The sequence below is a fragment of the Aspergillus karnatakaensis genome (assembly GCF_047715665.1).
Source record: "Aspergillus karnatakaensis strain CBS 102800 unplaced genomic scaffold BJY04scaffold_36, whole genome shotgun sequence".
Lineage (NCBI taxonomy): Eukaryota > Fungi > Ascomycota > Eurotiomycetes > Eurotiales > Aspergillaceae > Aspergillus > Aspergillus karnatakaensis.
In genome coordinates, this window is record NW_027395748.1 from 101,899 (window position 1) to 120,296 (window position 18,398).

General features: G+C 50.6%; 8 protein-coding genes across 8 annotated transcripts; 4 read left to right on the forward strand and 4 right to left on the reverse strand.

Annotated features, from left to right (window-relative positions):
* The first annotated feature begins 94 nt into the window (after positions 1 to 94).
* On the forward strand, positions 95 to 4,605 carry BJY04DRAFT_193255 (SKI complex subunit tetratricopeptide repeat protein SKI3). The gene is made up of 3 exons (XM_073711882.1): positions 95 to 298; positions 352 to 552; positions 601 to 4,605. Exons 1-3 carry the CDS (start codon positions 183 to 185, stop codon positions 4,535 to 4,537), a joined length of 4,254 nt encoding a protein of 1,417 aa, XP_073569425.1. The 5' UTR covers positions 95 to 182; the 3' UTR covers positions 4,538 to 4,605.
* BJY04DRAFT_193257 (OB fold domain-containing protein) lies at positions 4,588 to 5,434 on the reverse strand. Its single transcript, XM_073711883.1, has one exon. It carries the CDS (start codon positions 5,374 to 5,376, stop codon positions 4,633 to 4,635), a length of 744 nt encoding a protein of 247 aa, XP_073569426.1. The 5' UTR covers positions 5,377 to 5,434; the 3' UTR covers positions 4,588 to 4,632.
* A 139-nt stretch (positions 5,435 to 5,573) lies between these two features.
* BJY04DRAFT_91588 (Vps51/Vps67-domain-containing protein) lies at positions 5,574 to 6,654 on the forward strand. The gene has a single exon (XM_073721287.1). It carries the CDS (start codon positions 5,615 to 5,617, stop codon positions 6,482 to 6,484), a length of 870 nt encoding a protein of 289 aa, XP_073569427.1. The 5' UTR covers positions 5,574 to 5,614; the 3' UTR covers positions 6,485 to 6,654.
* Positions 6,655 to 6,824: 170 nt separating this feature from the next.
* On the reverse strand, positions 6,825 to 7,772 carry BJY04DRAFT_219955 (DUF1917 domain-containing protein; the record flags this gene model as incomplete). The annotated part of the gene is made up of 2 exons (XM_073716733.1): positions 6,825 to 7,672; positions 7,727 to 7,772. The coding sequence occupies 2 exons, from the start codon at positions 7,770 to 7,772 to the stop codon at positions 6,825 to 6,827; spliced, it is 894 nt and encodes a 297-aa protein (XP_073569428.1).
* Positions 7,773 to 8,454: 682 nt separating this feature from the next.
* Positions 8,455 to 10,003, forward strand: BJY04DRAFT_219956 (epoxide hydrolase family protein; the record flags this gene model as incomplete). Its single annotated transcript, XM_073716734.1, has 8 exons — positions 8,455 to 8,675; positions 8,728 to 8,861; positions 8,912 to 9,184; positions 9,234 to 9,242; positions 9,292 to 9,481; positions 9,529 to 9,649; positions 9,705 to 9,863; positions 9,911 to 10,003. 8 exons carry the CDS (start codon positions 8,455 to 8,457, stop codon positions 10,001 to 10,003), a joined length of 1,200 nt encoding a protein of 399 aa, XP_073569429.1.
* Positions 10,004 to 10,186: 183 nt separating this feature from the next.
* BJY04DRAFT_91630 (uncharacterized protein) lies at positions 10,187 to 11,775 on the forward strand. Its single transcript, XM_073721289.1, has 2 exons — positions 10,187 to 10,486; positions 10,580 to 11,775. Exons 1-2 carry the CDS (start codon positions 10,272 to 10,274, stop codon positions 11,691 to 11,693), a joined length of 1,329 nt encoding a protein of 442 aa, XP_073569430.1. The 5' UTR covers positions 10,187 to 10,271; the 3' UTR covers positions 11,694 to 11,775.
* Positions 11,752 to 12,860, reverse strand: rpnL (proteasome regulatory particle lid subunit rpnL). The gene is made up of 2 exons (XM_073721288.1): positions 12,165 to 12,860; positions 11,752 to 12,089 (listed from the first exon to the last, which is right to left on the reverse strand). Exons 1-2 carry the CDS (start codon positions 12,720 to 12,722, stop codon positions 11,811 to 11,813), a joined length of 837 nt encoding a protein of 278 aa, XP_073569431.1. The 5' UTR covers positions 12,723 to 12,860; the 3' UTR covers positions 11,752 to 11,810.
* A 719-nt stretch (positions 12,861 to 13,579) lies between these two features.
* BJY04DRAFT_208542 (peptidase S8/S53 domain-containing protein) lies at positions 13,580 to 18,259 on the reverse strand (the record flags this gene model as incomplete). The annotated part of the gene is made up of 3 exons (XM_073714002.1): positions 13,580 to 15,035; positions 16,441 to 16,710; positions 16,761 to 18,259. The coding sequence occupies 3 exons, from the start codon at positions 18,257 to 18,259 to the stop codon at positions 13,580 to 13,582; spliced, it is 3,225 nt and encodes a 1,074-aa protein (XP_073569432.1).
* Positions 18,260 to 18,398: the final 139 nt, after the last annotated feature.

Genomic DNA, 18,398 nt, shown 5'->3' on the forward strand with positions numbered 1-18,398 from the left:
AGAAGAAACGGCGCTACCTAGATACAGCGATAAGCGGCTTCCACTTAGTTAACCGGAGGCTCTGACGTACCACAGCCCATCTTTTGGCTTCCCCACTAAGAGCATTTTCCCGCTTCCAGTGAGCTCTTCCGATCCAACTCCCCAGCGCTCTTTAGGCAAGGCCATGAGGCAATTGCTCTAAAATGTCAAGCAAGTCGGCTCTCAAGGAGATTCGGACCGCGCTCGACGCGAAGAACTTTGAGCTTGCAGCCGACAAAGCCAAGACTCTTGTTAAAGAACAACCCCAGAACTATCATGCGTGGGTGAGCTAATTACCTTCCTTCGAAGCTTGTACTAATGTCTCGTTGCTAGGAACGTATTTCTCGGCCTCGCACACGATAAACTCAACAATTATCCCGAAGCCGAAAGAGCATACCTAGCAGCCACTGAAAGTAAGGGGAATGACAAAACAGGGTGGCAGGGACTCATCAGCCTGTACGAGAAACAAGGGAGCCAGAAGCTCGACCAGTATCGGGATGTAGTTATCAACCTCGGTCAGGTGTTTGCTGATCTGTAAGTGAAGTGCCAGAGGAGAGACGGCCATTGTTGATCATATACCAGGGACGATAAGCATCGGTGTCAGGACGTCGTGGACAAATATGTTGCTTTCTCAAAGAAAAACGGAACTCGCCTACAGTACAAAAGAGCCCTTGAGCTACACTTGCCCACAAGTCCTCTATACAATTACCTCGAAGGCCGTGTCCCTAACCCCGCCCATACATATCAGCGCCTGATAGAGATCACCGAGTCAGAGGAACGTGAATTCATTAACCGAGAGATCGGAGAACGAAGAACCCGACTAGGTGCACGTATCGACCAAGTTACCCTTGAGGTAAAGCGCGAAGCCTACAAGCGGAGTGAACTCGAACAACTATACCGTGGAATCGTGAATTGGTCGCATGATGATCAAACTCGACGCACATACGAAGAGAAGCTGCTGCAAAGAGCCTACGACACCCTTGCTGTTCTCCCTACAACTGAGAAGAACGCTAAGAGGGAAGAGGTGATGCAGGCATCTCGTGACATGGTTATCATCAAGCATCCGTTCGAACTCGCGTGGAAGATTGTCCTAGAGTGGCACGACGTTGAGGATTTCTCGCAGTGGGATCGCACATTTCTCGAAGACTTTATCGAGTTCTTCCCAGAGGATGACCTTTCCAAGGTTCTCAGGGGCTTCCTCGCGAGCGACATCTCTCCCTTCCCTAAAGAACCAGCAAAACCGAACGAGAAGGAGGACGAAAACGCCGAGAAGGCTGAGAGTGGTAATGGGGAGAACAACGAAATGGCTGCTCAGGATCGTCTGATCCTGATGGTGGAAGGCCTCGAAATGTCTTCGACCTCAATCGTCGCCCATCGGATAATGGGCGAGCTTTACCTGTCCCTTGATGAATTTGAAAGTGTCATCGAGGTTTGCCGTAGAGGGCTTAAAAATCTCAAAGACGTCGTCGGAAGGACAGGGATTCCTCTGCAAAACACTGCAGATTCTTTGAATGTTGCGCTTGCGAATTCTCTCATTCACTATCAATCTCCACGGAACCATCCTGAAGCCCAGAAGATCTTCCAAGATATATTAGCCCGGCATCCTACATCGACCAGCTGTCTTCTCGGAATCGGTCTCATTCTCAAGGTCGATGAAGACTATCCTGAAGCAGTCAGTTTTCTGGAGCGTGCTCAAGCACGAGATCCTACCAACCTCAAAGTACGTGGCGAGCTGTCATGGTGCAGAGCGCTTAATGGAGATCTTTCTTCTGGTCTTTCAGGTCTCAAAGACGTTCTCGACGATCTGCAAGGCTCGCCGTTCGAGAGTCGAGACCTTAAAGGCGAGATCCACTATCGCATCGGATATTGCCAGTGGGAGATCGACCCGTCGTCTTCCGCACGTAAAGATCGTACTGGCGCCTACGCTAGTTTCCTTGCTTCTATTCAGGCTAGTATTAACTTCGCGCCAGCTTATACCAGCTTGGGAATCTATTATGCCGACTACAAGAAGGACAAAACTCGGGCCCGGAGATGCTTCCACAAAGCGTTTGAATTATCAGCATCCGAAATTCTGGCCGCTGAAAGACTTGCCAAAACTTTCGCAGACCAAAAGGAATGGGATCTTGTTGAGGCAGTCTCACAACGTGTGGTTGACTCAGGAAAGGCCAAGCCTGCGCCGGGCTCCAAAAGGAAGGGATACAGCTGGCCCTACGCTGCATTGGGCACGGTCCAGATCAACAAGCAGCAGTACCCAAAGAGCATCGTTTCATTCCAGGCAGCTTTACGAATTACGCCGTCCGACTATCATTCGTGGGTCGGCCTAGGCGAGAGCTATCACAACTCAGGAAGATACATTGCTGCAACGAAAGCTTTCGAGCATGCTCAAGAGCTAGAGCCTACACTTTCCAAGACCGATAAAGAGCAGATTTGGTTTGCCCGATATATGTTGGCGAATGTCAAGCGGGAGCTTGGTGAATTTGCTGATGCCATTGAGAGATACGAAGAGGTGCTGAAAATTCGTCCCAATGAGCTCGGTGTCACGATTGCACTACTTCAAACGTTAACGGACAGTTCTTGGAAGAGCCTAGAGTCGGGACTTTTCAATGACTGTGCAGAGCTTGCGAGAAGGGCCATCATTGTTGCCAAATCATTGGCAACTGAGAGAGTCGACATATTCAACTTATGGAAGGGTGTAGGTGATGCATGCACAATACTGACGTATGTCAAGTCAAAGGCAAACAAGCTACCGCTGAAGGAAGTTCGGGGGTTGATTTTTACACAGCTCGAGCCATGTGCTCTTGACATTCTCACGGACGTCGATGAAGTGGGAGAAAGCCAGTTGACGACTCTAGAAGACGGAAAGGACGTTTCCACTCTAGCAAATGATTGCATGTACGCTTCGATCCTAGCATACAAACGTGCTATCCACGTCTCTTTACAAGATACCCATGCGCAGGCAGTATCCTGGTACAACCTTGGATGGGCCGAATATCGAGCATTCAGATGCATGAAGCTGAGTGGCGAGAAGAAGAAACAATCTCGGAAGTTCTTGAAAGCAGCAATGCGGTGCTTCAAGAGAGCAATTGAGCTTGAGGCCGGCAACTCTGAGTTCTGGAACGCCCTTGGCGTGGTGACTACAGGCATGAGCCCTAGAGTTGCGCAGCATGCGTTTGTCCGAAGCTTACATCTTAATGACCGAAGCGCACAGGTGTGGACTAATTTGGCGACGCTCTATCTGATCCACAACGATATCCAGTTGTCCAACGAAGCGTTTACTCGCGCACAGTCAACTGATCCTGATTATTCACAAGCATGGGTCGGCCAGGGCTTCCTGGCTCTTCTCTTTGGTGATCAGAAGGAGGCCAGGGGCCTGTTTGAGCACGCTTTCGATATCTCCCGGTCATCAACCAAACTGCCGAAACAGCAATATACACTGAGCTTGTTCGACCACCTTGTGGCGGATCCTTTTGCATCAAACGAGGTCTCGCGGCTTATTCAACCATTCTTCACACTTTACCAGCTTACTAGCCAAGACCCGTCTGATCTACCCTTCCTTCATCTATTCTCTCTGCTGGCTGAAAGAATCGGCGAGTTTTCAGACGCCGAGTCTAGCCTCCGGAGTCTCAGCTCTCATGTTGAGGCCGAGTATGAGGTTTCTGAGTCAGCCTTATCCCTTTCTAAATTTGCACAAGCAAATGCGGATATCGCGCGTGTTCTCCTAGCCCGTCACGAGTATGAGGAAGCTGCAGAGAAGGCGGAAACTGCACTAATGCTATCGGCAGAAGAGGATTCTGCAAATTTTGAGCCTGAGACGTACAAGAACCTGCGCTTGTCCGCACACCTGACAGCCGGTTTGGCGCATTACTACTTGAGAGCCATGGATAGCGCCATCGACATGTTCCGTGACGCTCTTCAAGAAGCGGATAATTCGCCAGACGTTGTCTGCCTGCTCGCACAGGTGCTTTGGGCGAAGGGCGGGGAAGAAGAAAGAACTGTTGCTCGGCAACAACTGTTTGAGTGCGTCGAAAGCTACCCGGACCACGTCGGCGCAGTTACTTTGTTGGGCGCCATCGCGCTCCTGGACGATGACAGAGATGTCATGGAGGCTGTTGAGTCAGACCTCCAGAACATGATAACGAGAGACGACATTGAGACTCATGAAAGGGCTAGATTAGTCAAGTTATTGAGTGCGATTTCCTTGTTCATAGCTGATAAGTCGGAAGTTGCCGAGAAGACAAGGCGTATTGGGGAGGCGGCTGCAGCAGTTATGAGGGCGCCTTACGACCCTCAAGGATGGATGGAGTTATCCTCGGCTGCCCAGGAGCCATACCCTGCAGAGATGGGTGTCAAGACGGCTTTGCGGAGTGTTCCTCCCCGGAGCAATCTGGAGGCTACCGACTTGTCTACCGCATATTCTCAGACCGGGAAGGCTAGTGATGCCTTGAGGGCGATCATGGTCGCCCCATGGATGCAGGGCGGCTGGCAGGAACTGACCCATATAGTTTCCTCCAGTACCTGATCCAATAGATCCTGCGGAATCTGTAAATAGAGAAATCGACCCTGAAATAACGTATTGTAAATGAAACGAGCCATTTAGACTTTTAATCCACTTCTTCAGGACTGAGCATCTTCACCCCCGGCGCCGGTAATCTTTTCCAACAATCTCGCCTTTCTACCAGCTTTCCAAGCCTGATCCATTGCCTCGATCTTCCCTCCCAGCAGAGTAACGCTGTCAGGAGTCAACAGAATCATGCCCCTAGCCACAGTCGCATTGCGTATCATCAACTTTGCCCCAATGAATAGCGTATTGACTCCAACGCCACTAATCCTTGACATCTCAATCCCGACCGCCCTCGTCCCCTTCGCATCCTGCAAGATCAATCTATGCGGCCCGTTACTCTCATTGGCGTTCGTATTCCCTCCACCAGGATTCGCAGTCCCAGCTATCGCCCGATTGTTCGTCGCGTCCTGCTCCTCATCACCCACATTCACCGTCCGTACAATCTCGCGGCCCCTAACGGCTTCTCCGCGCTCCACGCGCTCAATAGCCTCGACTTGGTTCCATATGCTAGTGCCGATATCCTCGATGTCCAGCACTTGTACGGGAATGGGGCCTGCGATGCGGCGCTCTTGCACAGTGGGGTCGAAGATGTCAATGGGAAATATGGAGGATGGGTTTCGGAAAAGTGATTGGCGAATATCGGAGTTGAGTATGCGGAAGAAGGCGGTTTGGGTGAGCGCTGAGATGTGGATGTTGCGCTGTTGTGTTGTTAGGAAGCTTTGGAGCCAGGTTGGGGAGACGGGAAGGGATTTATGTTGCAGGAGGTGCGCTGAGAGTTGATCTTGTTGGTTTGCCATGTATTCTAGAGTGTACAGGCCTGTACCGAGGGTGTTCAGTGCAAGTAGGGGCGAGCTGGGTTGAGGTAGTAAAAAAAGTTGAAGCTCGTGCGGAGCAAATCCGGGGAATCACCAAAACGGCCCGAGTTGTCGGAGTCGGAGCTGTCGCTGTCATCTTCGCATCTTCCTCCTTTCTATCTTCACCTACTCTAAGTTCTCCCGACTTCTGCTCGATCCGATCGTTCTTGTTATAGCCATAATGTCGACCATTTCCTCTCCTCGCCCCTCAATCGCCTCATCCCGAGCACACTCGCCCACGCCCGCCTCCTCACGCCGCCCATCGCTCGACGCCTTAAACACCTCCATCGGCGGCACACTCAGCGCCGCATCCACCCCCTCGACAGCTCGCGCCGTCTCTCCCTCTCTCCACCCACGCCGCAACCGTGCCGCACTCCGGGACTACTACAACCTGAAGCCCTCCGATGCAGTAGCTCCCAATGCTCGCTCCCGAAGCGTCCCCCGACACACCGACGCCGGCGATATCTCCAGCCCGTCCGTCGTCGTAACAGGCACGGAGCTAGACAACCCGGACTTCGACCCCCAGCAATACGTTAATAACCTCCTTGCTTCGTCGTCGCTATCTACGATTTTAAAGGCGGAAAATACACTTGTTGGCGATATCCGGACGCTGGATGGTGAACGGAAAGCTCTAGTTTACGACAACTATTCGAAGCTGATTCGGGCTGTCGAGACGATTGGAAAGATGAGACAGAGTATGGATGAACGGGGGGCTCCCTTGACTATGACGAAGACACTCGGGCCGGCGATTGCTTTTGTCGCTGAGACTGCTGGAAGTTTGATCAAGGAGGGAGAAGAGTTGCGACGGCGGATGAAGGAGGCGGGTGCGGCGGGGTCGGAGCAGGATAAAACTGCAGAAAAGGAGACTGTCAAGTGGGTTTTGGGTGCTCCACAAAGACTTGAGAAGCTCGTTGCGACTGGGAATAGGGAAGAGGCGGAGAAGGATTGGGAGGAGGTGGGCAAGCTACTCGACAAGTGGCAAGGAGTCAAGGGCGTTGCGGAAGTTCGTGAAGCTTGTGAGGCGGTCATGAAGGAGGATGAAGATTCTTGAGTAGTCCAGTTTGTTGCGGACTTACCGTGACAAATAACTATTCTTGAGAGATATCTCCTCGAGCGCGTCCAACCCGCTCGAGTTCAACCCCGGAGCTTGACGACAGCTCAACCCACATAGCGCCAGCAGCCAAACCTTTACCACCCCATATATTTATGCAACGGCACTGGGAAGCGCCGAAGCGGAAGCAATCCCCAGCCGATATTGGCGCCGCTTTTCACCCTCATCAGGATCAAGCCGGATACTAAGAAGGCACGCAGGTCGCAACCGACAATGGCAATGGTCATTATCATCATCATATCATTCGTGTTCATAAACAATATCATCAGCTCTAAATCCATTAGATCTTGCCAGTCAATACATCTGCACTGGAATACAACGTCGCTCTCATGCCATAATTATTCTTCGACATAATGTTTAGGTATGTGAGGGCGTCCGCCTTGTAATAGACTGGCTTCTCGCTCTTCTTCACCAAATTCAATTCCACCAGCTTCCTCAAAACCCGCTTGACGTCGTCGGTGTCCTGGTAATCCCTGGTATACACCGCAATCAATCGAGCCCGGTCCTCTCCATCATCTGTCGCAACCTTCGCCGCGATACCCAAATGTCCGTTCATCGTAGCATCCGCAATAGCGCTCCAATAGGAATCCACACGATCCGCTGTGATGAAGAACATCCACTTTCCACTCACGCAGTTCGTTTCTCGCGCTAGTTCGAAGATTTTATTCTGTAGTTCTCGCTGCAGCGGCTTGAGCTTTCGCGAGAGCGCGATGGCGCTTCCTTTATTCCGCTCATTCTCATGTCGCAAATCTGACTCCGTGCGCTCATATGCATCCAACAACTGCTTGCCTTTCCGAGTAAACTCGCCTTCGTCATATTCGAGACGTGAGATGAAGGTTGTGTGTATGTATATCCAGGCCCCTATGCTCTCGGTCTTAGTAGTAGATGGAGGCAGCCGCTTCAAGAAGTCGGCGCTTGACTCGTGTTGACCAGGCTTATTCCGGGGCAGAGGCTTTGGAACATCGGAATCTATGTCCATGGGCGTGGGATCCATCTTTTGGTCTCGTTCCTGTTTTAGTTGCTGGTACTGGATTGTAGAGAGGAGACGGGGATGAGTTGTTGACCAGTAGGATTCTGGGTCGTAAGCAAGAGCTTCGTGTTCTAGCGTGGTTTTCTCTTCTTCGTCACCTGGGGAGTGTCAATATGTGGCTGGCTTTTTTCATTAAATGGAGGCTTAGATACCGTAAAAGCTGGAGTCGTCAGACAAGACTTCCGTTGGTGTGGTCATCTTCAGTGAGAATTTAGGTTCTGGAGATATTCTTCCAGAATCAGAGAGCAAGGATGTCTGGAGCATCTAGGACTACAAACAACCTAGATCCTGTTTGTACAACCTGGATATCATGACCCCCTCTCTGGACCTGCATTCCAAAGTTCAATCTTCAACACAACTCATCAAGTTTCTTTAACCAAGAACTCCATCTCCATCTTCATCCCGGTTAGTCCCTCTAACTTAGCTCCACACTTGTTCCTCCACATTCCACTTGGCTCAAACCTGTAACTACGTACCCTTCAGAAGTTCAGCTCAAGACGTCATCCTATTTCGAGGTGAGCTTCAGGTGTATTTATAATGCAATCCCACAAACCCGGCATGACTTGCCAGTAAACATGACTCACAGTCGCTTCTCGGCAGATTACATCTCAGCTTCACCAATGATATTCAAGGGTCGATAGACCGGGGCCGATCCTTGGAATGTAGTGTCAGGCAGACGCAACTCCCAGAGGCATCAACATGCTTCCCCGAAGTCAGACAGCGCCGATCGGCTCGTCTGGGCTCTTTCATGATCAACTCAGCTTTACCCCGCCTTGAGAGCTCTCATATCCGGTATATTACCGAGTAGCTATATAAATACAGGCTATCTTTGCACACAATTCGAGTTCATTTAGAGCCGACGAGACAATAACACTTCAATATGCCTGCGCCTTTTGCAACGCTCCCGTCCTCGGCTACAATAAAGCCTTCGCCGTTTCGTATTGCAATCCCGGATGAGCAGATCTCTGATTTCAAGACACTCGTCAAGCTCTCGAAGATCGCCCCAAAGACCTATGAGAACCTCCAGAGTGATGGTCGATTCGGTGTGACCCATGAGTGGATGTCGACATTGAAGGAGGAGTGGCAGAACAAATTCGACTGGTAAATAACATATACCATGCTTTCACCGTAAAATTATTGCTAACCCTTGCAGGCGAGCTGTTGAAGAACGTGCCAATAGCTTCCCGCAGTTTACCACTGAAATCGAGGGATTGACAATCCACTTTGCAGCCTTGTTCTCTGAGAAGCCTGATGCGATACCTGTTGTGCTACTTCATGGATGGCCTGGTAAAATCACCAAACTCAATTTCTGTTCATTGACTAATACGAAGACACAGGGAGCTATTTCGAATTTCTCCCAATACTCCAACTCTTCAAAGACGAACACACTCCTGATACCTTGCCTTATCATTTGATTGTCCCATCGCTTCCTGGTTATGCCTTCTCCTCTGGACCTCCGCTTGATAAGAACTTTACCAATGCCGATACTGCCCGGGTGATTGATCAGTTGATGAGAAGCCTTGGCTTCGAGAGCGGTTATGTGTCTCAAGGAGGTGATATCGGAAGCAGAGTTGCAAGGCTACTTGGACTAAACTACGACAGCTGCAAAGGTAAGTCCATCCAAAACCTAGGTATACCTGCAGGTACTAACATCAGTAGCGGTTCATTGTAAGTTCATTCTTCGAGTTCCTGCTCCACACAACTGATATTCTTTGAGTGAACTTTTGTGCCATATTCTCTCGACCGCCGGGCATTCCCGATGATGGTCAAACTGAATTAGAGAGGCGCGGCCTCGAACGACAGAAGACTTTCCTCTCCAGAGGTAAAGCATATGCGGAAGAACATGGGACGCGACCAGCTACAATTGGACACGTTCTATCTTCGAACCCTTTGGCATTACTTGCATGGTAAGCCAATTCTCTCTGGTCGATTTGCTCGTAATAACAGGATACAGGATAGGAGAGAAACTCCTCGAGTGGCCGGACGCACCATTCTCCAACCAGACCATTCTAGAACTTGTTACGCTATATTGGTTTACTGAATCATTTGCAAGGGCGATATACCCTTACCGCGAGGTGAACACTTACCTATATTACCAGCCTACAAATTATGTAGCTGATTCGATTCTAGAGCAACCCTGTTCCGCCCAATCCCGATGTGGCCTTGAGAACAACCCACTATCTACAGAAACCGTTCGGTTACTCGTGGTTCCTACACGAACTCTTCCCTATTCCGAAGTCTTGGATTGCTACGACCGGAAACCTGGTTCATTTCAGGCAACATACTGAGGTAAGAGCTCATTTCACTTTTAAATCAACATTGCTGATGGTTAATAGGGCGGTCACTTCGCGGCACTTGAGCGGCCAAAAGAGTTGAAGGAGGATTTGACAGAGTTTATCTCTCAGGTGTGGTCTGGAAGCTCGTCGTAGTAAACAGTATCTCTATCTCAAGCTAGTCATAACGTAGAATAGAAATACAAAAATATATCTTTGGGGAAAACCTCCTGTTGTTTTGGTACCTATAACTAGATCTATAGATACCACCAGCCCGCCAAGACCCCTCATCTCGGACCCGCTTCCAAAATTTATATTTCTACACTTCAACAACCACAAACCTTACAACCTAACGCTCCTGTCTTATTATCTACCTTTACCTTTCCTACTGATATATACATCAATTGGACTGAAATCTAGAATTATGACCCTTCAAACCCCCACCTCAAAAACAACAATCTACCTCGACCAACCCCCCAGCTGCCTCCAATTCTGCCCTGCATCGCCCAACAGCCTCGTGGTAGGTACATACCTGCTCAGTGAAACGAAATCCACAGACGACGATGGTGAAGAAATAATCGAGCAGAAGAAAACCGGCTCGTTACAGTTATGGCAATTGAATCCCGAGGATGATGGATTGTATGTAAAACCCCGCTATCATCTTAAGACTCCAATCAATCGAAAGCAGAAGTATATGGGTAAAGAGGATAAGTAGGCTAACTATATAAACAGGACTCAACTATCACGCTACGCAATTGACGCCGCAGTCTTCGATCTGCATTTTCACCCAACGCACTCAGAGATCCTAGCCATCGCAACGAGCGCAGGATGTGTGTCTCTATTTTCTGTTTCTGAGACGGCCTTTACGCTACTCTGGAGTAGATCCGTGCATGAGGACCCATCTATTCCAGCACTGTTCCTTGCATGGACGCCAAAGGATTGGTTTGACCATCGTACATCTGCTACTGCTGATGGCAGTGATAGTCAGAGTAAGGAGGGGAATGGATTCGCGGTGACGTTCAGCGACGGGCAGACATCGGTCTTCCGTCTGGATAGGACGGATACTATCACTGAAAGAGAGGAAGATAGCGAGAACGAACCGATCACAGAATTGGGCTCTTTCTTGGTAAAACAGCCGATTGAGGTCTGGTTTGTTGCGATGGATTCCTACACCTCTACATCTGCTACGACAGATGGAAATGGAACCAGTCAATCAACACCATACCTTTTTATAGGCGACGACTTCGGAACACTAACGACCCGCCGTTTCACGGATGTCCCGTCGACATCCGACCAAGACGACGAAGAGACCTCCACTTTGCCACCAGCTCTCCTCACCACCTCCGACAAAGCCCTCCACCATACATCAGGCGTAACATCCATTCTCCCCTTGCAGATCCCGCTCTCGAGCCCCCTTACGAATGGCAGCCCACTGCTTCTCACAGGGAGCTATGACGAGTCTCTCCGGCTGTATCACGCGACGAGAGGCGGGGATGTACTTGCGGAGACTGGGTTGGGGGGTGGTGTGTGGCGGTTACAGGTGGTTGATACTAAGACGTCTACGAGTGCTTCTGGAGAGAGCTGGACGATTATTGTTTTGGCTAGTTGCATGCACGCTGGGACGAGGGTTGTTAGAGTTACGGTTGGTTGTTCTGGAAAAGGGGAGGGTGAGGTTGAGGCAGGAATAGAGGTGTTGGCGGAGTTTACGGAGCATGAAAGTATGAATTATGCGTCTGATTTCTGGAAACCTGAGGATCAGAAGCTTGGTGATGCGGGATCAGAGCTACGAGTTGTGTCGAGTAGTTTCTACGACCGGAGGGTATGTGTGTGGCGGGCTTATGTATAAACAACCTTCCTAGATGGATTAAAAAAGAACGAGATTGGGAGAAACAACGCTCTAAGATTCATTTCATGATGCAGTGTACACCGGCTACCGAAACCACCAGACCATAGTAATGTAGATCTAAACAATCGTCTCCAGCTCCCGCGCGTACCCAATAGCATTCTCAATGATCGTGCCGCTAGCCACAAGGATATCCTTCTCGGAGCGTGTCGAGGCCTCCGGCTCAACAGGGAAGTATATCCGGCCATCACGAAGAGTCCATCCGCGCTGCTGGGCAAACTCCATCACGGCGCCTTCGGACTCGAGGAAGAGGAGGTTCTTGGCGTTGGATATCGGGAGAGACGGGTAAGCTTTCTCGGAGCAATCAGCGATCTCACTGCGGATGGTTCCAACGAGCACCTAAAAAGGAAATTAGTCAATGCCCAGCAAAATCCAGCCGAAAGTGGCTGAGGAGTAGCGTAAGAAGGAACATACATTCGAGAACAGCGCAAAATCCTCTGATGGTACCCTCTCTGAGTTCGTCTCCCGCCAAACCTTATCATAGCTCCCCTCCATCAAGTTTCTCTCCAGATCAACCGGATACTTAATGAACGGATCATCCTCCACCGACCGTCCACTTAAGCTCGCCTCCTCAACCAGCCCCTCCAACACCGTATGGAAGCTCGTGCCATCACCGCTGCTCAGCAAAAGCAGCAGGTAAAGCCCCGTGATCTTGCTGCGCTGGCTAGTCTTTGAATCAATTCTCTTTGCGCTGTCGGCGTCCCGCTCCAGGTCGTAAAATGGCTGTAGCTGCTGGTAGTATCGGGTGAAGGAGGGTGCGTCGGTCTGACGGATAGCGGCTAGAGCGCCGAGCTCGAGAATCTCGCGGGCGAGAACAACGAGGTCCGGGGATGTGGAAGAGGTAGGGATTAGTGCGTTTTGGAGGAGAAGAGTGCGCTTGGCGCGGGAGAGGAGGCCATTTGCGGTGTCGAATTGCTTGCGGTTTACGGCGTTGTTAAGGTCGGAGACGAGCGACTTCAGTTCGCTGGCCATGGTGATTAGGGAGGTGGGTGTGGGTTTTGAGTGAGAACTGGGTATGAGGTTTAGATGTAGACCACAGGAGGTGGAAGAACTGGGGAGAACAGAGAAAATTGATGAGATGGGAGCTTGGATGATGGTTGACGTTGTCCGTAGGAGCTTCACTTCGGGATTCCAACACCTTCGCCGCATCTCTTGGCGGATGGGATCACGTGGTTGGCGGTATACTACTGAAGTACATCCAGTTAATCTACAGCACCGCCCCTTGAAGAAATCAAACCACTATGAGGTAGCTATATCTGATGTTCTTTTTACTTAGAGGACTAGCATCGCATGTTATGAGGTTGGCAAAGTGCGTGCCAGTTGCAGCAGCTAGACATGCGCCACCCGGCAACCATTGATACGACGGCTGCAAATAATACAACGCCTCGTTCGTGATCATAGCCGAATTGGAGCATTGTTTTGCTGAATGCATCTCCAGAATACAAAACTGAGCCAGTTCAAGGCCGTCAGTGTCGTCAGCTCGACGAGGATCACCTTTAAGAAAGGTGTTCTGATACCTCGTTTGTACCTTGGGAATGATAGGAGGCTGGTTGGAGATCATGTCGCCTTCTACGGGGAAGGGCTGTTTTATTGGTCCGTGGGTTGCCAAGAAGAAGAGTCCTTATTATACTCAGCGTGTAGAGTGAAGGGAAGAGTATGTCAAGGCAGAGCATAATCTAAGTAGTGGGATATTTTGAGAAGGAGTGACGAGGCCGCCAACATGAAGAGAGAAAGCATCCAGGATCTCTAAATGTACAACTTTCATTGGTATATTGTATCATTAAAATATCGTTACAAGCCCAAAACGCCAGAGATGAGGAATACATAACCTAGAATATCCGTTCCGTACTCGGCTCAGGCCAATCTATCGTCTCACAGCCATGATCTTTCTTAAATTCTCGAATCTTGTCGACATCCCATCCTGCCACAGAGCGTTCGTCTGGCGAATCTTGCGGCGGTTCTGCAGCGACTCCCAGCCTGATGACCCGCACTAGACGGCACTTCTTAGGGCGATAGGTGTATTGCAAACAGTCGTCATGGTCGTGGCATGCTTCTTTGCAGGCGTCGAGCGAACTGTGGGCCTCGCGCGAGGGTGCATCGAAGCTGTCGAGGTCGGCATTGTTCCAGTTCTCACGAACTGGCTTGCTGTCAAAGTCGAAGAAGTCGACGACGTCAGAGTATAAGAACGGACGTTGGAGGTCGCCGCCGTTTTCCTGTTGCAGACGCTTTTGTTGCCAATTCCACAGTTCCACCGACCCGAAGGGGTCGCTCTTGTGGAAGCTGACGGCGGGCTGGCACCAATGCGCTTTGCCGAGGGGTGTATCGTGTAGAGGGCGAGGATTGAACATCGGCCACTGCCCCATGAGTTTGACGTCTCGCTGGGCTGCTACCCACCCCAGCACTGAGTCTCCACAGCAGTCCTCACGAACCATATCCTGGTACTTGGTAATCAGAAGCTGCGATTCCTGATCAGACCCGCCTTTGGCGCTTCCTGGCCGATCCTCTCGCAGTAGGTTTTCCATGGCCGTGACTGAAAGTATGAAGCCAGATCCGCCGTAAGCGAAGAATGTTTTTTCCGGAGCTCGCCAGGTTCCCAAAGGCCTGCCTGGGGTGGGAGATCCAAGATATAATGGTTCGGTCCAGTTGAAGCGGGATAGTAGTTGCACCACGTTCTCCCATATCATCAGTGTATCCGTCTCCATAAACACGTACCACTTGGCGCTCGGATTCTGCGCATAGGCATATTCGACCATGGAAAGGAATTTGTATCGGTCTAGGTTCCAGCCGGCCTTGGTGGGTTGTAGCTCTTTGTCCCAGTAGTAATGGTACTCTCGTTGACGTTGGTACTCGCGCTGGTCTTCTTTAGACAAGACGTGGATCACGTCTGCTAGTACATCGTGAGAGTGGAACTTGCCAAGCTGTTGTCCCATATCTGAGACGACTAGTAGATTCGAGATACATGATGTAACACCGTTTATGTGAGAGCGCAGTCGATCTTGAGGCTCGGCACCGCCAATTTTTAGAGTAACTTGTATTCCATCTTCGGCAAAGGATGTCGCTGGGAAGGTCTTGCAATCTGGAGGAGGTATAGACTCATCCCACCGATCGGATGGGCCTGGACGGAGTGTTTTGGGGGGTCGCCCATTTGGCCGCGGTGTTGTGTTTTTCTCCCAGTCGAACTCAGACTGCGCGTGGAGTACATAGGCCGATTGGCATACAATCAGAATAAGTGCGCCAACGATTAAAGCCTGACATATTAACCGGAGTGGTCGCGGGAAAGCTGCCCTCCCAGGGGACATCGCAAGGGTTAAGAATGCTTCAAGTGCGAAGGGCGCATTGAAGGTTGGTGACTGCGGAGGAAACCCTTGGGGAACGGAGGAAGATTGGTGACGTTGTTAACAACAGCCGCACGGGGCTAAGAGAGATTAAATTGAGCACTTTCGGGGCGGAGGTTTCGCTTCCATTTTAGCCCTTTGTCTACGTAAAGATGGGCTGATCACTAGCCTCTCATGGCGCTGGAACAAGGGATCAGAACGAATAGGCGTACATCATAGGCGCGCCCGAGAGTCAATCTCCGCCTGGGTTGGGCCTGTTGGCTGGATCGGCGGAGTCTTTCCAAGGGACTTAAGGGACTCGGTGCTCCGTCGTTGATTGTCATTTGCCTAGAACCCTCGTAGAGCCTCACTACCGCAGGGCTTAGCTATTTGTGGTCGACTCGCACTGCTGCCTTAGATTGCAGCAGGGTTCAAGGCGCAACGACGCGGTTTCGCGGCATGGCCCGGGAGAATACACGACAGCTTGACCCCTGCATCCGATGCATCCCACAAAAATCATCCTCGGGTTGTCGGCTAACCTGTCACTTGACAGCTCAGTGCTCACTTCTGGAAAAATCGACGACGGCTTGATCCGCCCGCGTCGTCATCAATGGATACGAATCTGGCAGCGGGTTCCTGAAGTGATTGGCCAGATCGTCTGGGGGCCAAAACTGCTTGGCACATTAAGACACTCTTGGTCCCTTGGAAACTGAGAAGATCTTCGGATTGACTGTTTTGTTTTTGAGTAGTAGTTGACTGTTCATGAACAAAGAGACGCAACCCCTCAAGTCACTCACTAATGATGTTTTTGGTAATTGATACGCACTGAGTGATCCTTGGAGGAGAGATGGTCTTTGTTCCGCCGAGCTGGCTGCCGTCGACGCTGAAACCAGGCGACCAAACGCAGCTGCTCTGGGAGGCCTGAACTTGCCTTTCTTTGTTACTCGCATTGGCGTTGCACAGCTCTAGTGATGGAGGCTGAAAGGATAGGGCAATTAATCAACTGATGTTCCTTGGCCCTGAAAACTAGTGACGGGTTGGTTTGGGCTCTTTGTGGGTTTGGAGTTGGCAAACAGATGTGCGCGGCCAAGCCGAGGTCATTGAAGAGTTTTCTATACACACTCCGTTACACACCTCATTCTGGGGCACGTGCTACAAAGTCACACGCGGGACATCAGCTCCTACCTTACTCGGGGTAGCTACTACTTGAATATTTATCTGAGTAGCGCTATCAAACGCACAAAATGGGCCAAGCTGCAACAATGGAGATACCTACAAATGGAGGTGAAACCGACTGCATATTGAAGTTCATGGCGCTGCTAAATCCAAGCCCACGATATGACCGGACGAGACATGAATATCAAAGAAATCATAACTCTCTTGCCACTTTGACCAGGGTATTGTAGAAAGGAGTGCCTAACCCTGTGGCTGGATCCCACCCCGGTGTTGCATTCCAACTAGCATATGGAATTTTGACTCCAAAATCGCCCAAGCATCCTACCGAACCACCATCAATGATATCGGTGAATCCTGTCTGATTCAAAGTGTAAAGCCAGGGGTTGAGGAACCCTAGACGGGGCTTGCCGTCTTTCAGTCTCGCTGCGTTGAGTTGAGACACGATGGCTGCGAAGACAGGTGCAGAAGCACTGGGGTTATCTGTTAGCACTCCCCAAACACGGGAGGGAATAGGTCATACCTCGTTCCTCCAATCTTGTATGTATTGCCGTGGTCAACAATGAGGTAATTGTTCGCTTGGGCAGCAACGTCAGGAATGCCACGACCCCGAGGATTATATAGTCCATCCCACTTGTCACCAAGTGTTTTCAAGTAGCTCTCAACCGCCGCATCCTGGTAAGCGTGGCGTTGGAAACGATCTGAAAATCCACCTCCTGAAAAGTCAATCGCTTTCTCAGGGCTGCTTCCATAAGTGCCGCCGACTGAAGTAACGAATGGGCATGATGCGGGGAATATGGGCTGGAATCTTGCTTTGCTTGTACCATCGTTAGTCAGGCAAGACGAACCAACGCCGTCGTCACCACTGCTGAAAATAACGGAGACACCACGGGCCCCGAGTTGAGCAAAAAGGTTGCAGGTTGCTTCCGTGTAAGACTCTGGGACGCTTTGCTCCTCCTCACCGTACGAGGTACTCAAAACGGCCGGTAGTTCCTCGTCCGGGAGGTTGAGTAAGTAATGGAGTTGTTCGAGATATGGCTCGTTGGTGGACTCGTCTTCCTGTGACTTGCCGGTCCCCGGCAGATATGGCCCACGGCCTGCCGTGGAGTAGAACGTCGCAAGTGCGTCGTACGCTAGAGCAATAGCATACTGGATATCTAGACTTGCCTCTGTACTACCCAAGGGTGAATCCTGCAGATTGAGGCCGCCGTTGATGGAAATGACGGTGAAGTTGGTCTCTGTCCTGTTAGGCGCATATGTATGCACAAACTGATCAAAGTCGCTGTAGCGCGCATACTGTTCCAAATAGCCAGATATTCCAAGCCTATTGCGGGGATCTGGCGCAGCACTCGTGTCATAAAGTCCATATAATTCACGGAGGCAGTCAGGAGTGATCACACTCGGACAATCGGCAGTTAACTCGTTAAATGTTGCAGCAACAGGTTCGAATGCTGGTCGCACAAACTGTGTAGTGGGACCGCCAAAGCGGGTCGTCGGTTGAATGAGTTGGATATGTGGATAAAGATCGCGTGGGACTGAGTAGCTGAGGGTTCTGATGGCATGTTTATGAGTTTTGCGGTGGGTGAACCGGTAAAATTTGGTCTTCATCAACGACTCCGCCTGAGCAACCCTCATAGTAACCTCGATCCAGTTTCCATGACTTTTGATGGACTCTGCAGGTATATTCTCGGATTCAAGCCAAGATACAACATGCCTCATTGTGTGGTTGGAGGGGCTTACTGTGGCCCTCAGTTCGTCTCGTTTCATGTGTTGACCATAGTTATGACTCCCAGGCGTTGACATATCAAGGACTAATTGTTCGAACTCGGCAACCTTCTCTTGTCGAACTGCAATGTGAAACTTCATCAGCTTCGACGACGGCGCCGCGGGGCCCTTGAGCCAGCCATCTGGGGCGTCCTGGAGTTTTTCGACCGCGATATAACTGGAGTCAGCGGCTCCTAGGGAAATGAAGCAAGTGGCCACGAGGGCCACAATCCAACCAAGGAAAGATAGAAGAACCATCGTGGAATCTGCACGATGAGATCTGTGGTGCAAAGATTCTGGACGTAGGTTAGGTAGACAAAAGAGACTTAAGGGACTATGCTTGGAGCATATCCCCAGTGAGTGGTTGTCCACCCCTCTTTTCGGTACCCTTGTTAGA